The sequence below is a fragment of the Mastomys coucha genome, unplaced genomic scaffold (genome assembly GCF_008632895.1).
Source record: "Mastomys coucha isolate ucsf_1 unplaced genomic scaffold, UCSF_Mcou_1 pScaffold5, whole genome shotgun sequence".
Lineage (NCBI taxonomy): Eukaryota > Metazoa > Chordata > Mammalia > Rodentia > Muridae > Mastomys > Mastomys coucha.
This window is the reverse complement of record NW_022196911.1, coordinates 114,343,937-114,345,608: the sequence shown is the minus strand read 5'-3', so window position 1 is coordinate 114,345,608 and position 1,672 is coordinate 114,343,937. Positions and strand designations below refer to the sequence as shown.

At 56.5% G+C, this 1,672-nt stretch overlaps 1 protein-coding gene across 2 annotated transcripts in view; it reads left to right on the top strand.

Annotated features, from left to right (window-relative positions):
• Positions 1-1,666, top strand: part of LOC116078635 (probable low-specificity L-threonine aldolase 1) — a 5,366-nt gene extending 3,700 nt beyond the window's left edge. Inside the window, exons 5-7 of one of the 2 annotated variants that reach the window (XM_031353997.1) lie at positions 72-209; positions 336-528; positions 1,241-1,666. In XM_031353997.1, the coding sequence (XP_031209857.1) occupies positions 72-209; positions 336-528; positions 1,241-1,524 (615 nt within the window). In that variant the 3' untranslated portion in view covers positions 1,525-1,666. The remainder of the gene's footprint in view (positions 1-71; positions 210-335; positions 529-1,240) is intronic. The other variant, XM_031353998.1, reaches the window with a different exon arrangement.
• The last annotated feature ends 6 nt before the right edge of the window (positions 1,667-1,672 follow it).

Below are 1,672 nucleotides of genomic sequence, written 5' to 3'. Positions count from 1 at the left end.
AAAAAAAAAAAAAAAAAAGACTCCGAGCCCAAGCCCAGTGGCCTCTGAACACTTCCTGACCGTTGTTCCAGGTGCGTCTCCTGGCCCATGCCCACGGAGCAAAAGTCCACATGGATGGAGCTCGGTTGATGAATGCAGCTGTGGCTCTGCGCGTGCCCCCCGCCCGCCTCTTAGAGCATTGTGACTCTGTGTCCTTCTGTTTCTCGAAGGTAGACTGGCCTTCCCGAGCCTGCCGGACCTGCTTGCCTGGGCTGCAGAGCTCCAGGCTCACCTCCCCCCATCTCAAGGGCAGTTTTGCAGACTAGGTTCTAGGATTCTCTCCTCTCTCCCCTTAGGGCCTAGGTGCACCAGTGGGAGCTCTGGTTGGGGGATCCAAGGACCTCATTGAAGAAGCGTGGCGCCTTCGCAAGGCCCTGGGTGGAGGCATGCGCCAGGCTGGAGTGCTGGCTGCGGCTGCCCTGGTGGGACTGGCTGAGGCAGAGGAAGTGCTGCTAAGGGACCATGAGAATGCCCAGAGATTCGCTAAAGGTGCCTAGACCAACCCCCACTCTCCCTCCCTTTTGCTCCCTCCTACCTGGGCCTTGATGTCCCCGCAGCAGGATCAGGTCCCCAGCAGATCTGCACCCCGAGAGCCTAGCATGTTGAGAGTCGACACTAAGCCTCTAGGACGAATGGGACCTGGGTCTTCTTGCGTCACTAGGCCCCACTCTGAGGGGCACCCCACGCCAGATGCAAGCAGCAGAGTTAGGAACTAGGCCAGAGTCAGTCGAGCCTTCAAGTTGGGTCTTTTGTGCATGTTCTTTTTTTTTTTTTTAAGATTTATTTATTATTATATGTAAGTACACTGTAGCTGTCTTCAGACACACCAAAAGAGGGCATCAGATCTTGTTACTGATGGTTGTGAGCCACCATGTGGTTGCTGGGAATTGAACTCAGGACCTTCAGAAGAGCAGACGGTGCTCTTAACTGCCAAGCCATCTCACCAGCCCCTTTTGTGCATGTTCTAAATATTCATAATGATCCTGTGATGTTGCAACATCTGGCGTCCAGAACTATTTACTGTGATGCAGAGAGAAAAAGCAGGACCCAACTCATGTTTCCAAATGCCACCTCAGGATTCAGGCTGTTTCCCCACAAGATACTTGGGGTGCTCTTCTGCCTTCCCAGTGGGGTTGTTCTGCTGGTGGTCCATGGCTGGGCCCTGGGGCTGGGGTAAACTCACCGCCATGTCTGGCTCCAGGACTCCAAGACCTGGCGTCACCCATTTGCTCTGTGGATCCTGCCACCGTGGAGACCAACATGGTGCTGGTGCGGGTGGCCGGGCTGCCTCCCTCAGAGCTGTGCCAGCGCCTCCAGGCTGTGAGTGCTGAGGAGGTGGCTCGGACTGGCCGTGCCGTGCGAGTGCTGCTGTTTCCCTGGACAGAGCGGTCTGTGCGGACCATGTGGCACCGAGATGTGTCTGCTCAGGACACAGAACTGGCACTGAGGAAGTGGGAGTTTGTGCTGAGACAGTTGACGCCCTGAGGCCAAGGGACTGGGGACCCCTGCTACGACTGAAGTGGGCCGTGAGCTGCCTCAAGCTGTTAGCCTAGTGAAGGTTCGTCCTCTCACAGCACCCAGCCTCTGGACTGCTCTCACAGCACCCAGCCTCTGGACTGCTCTCACAGCACCC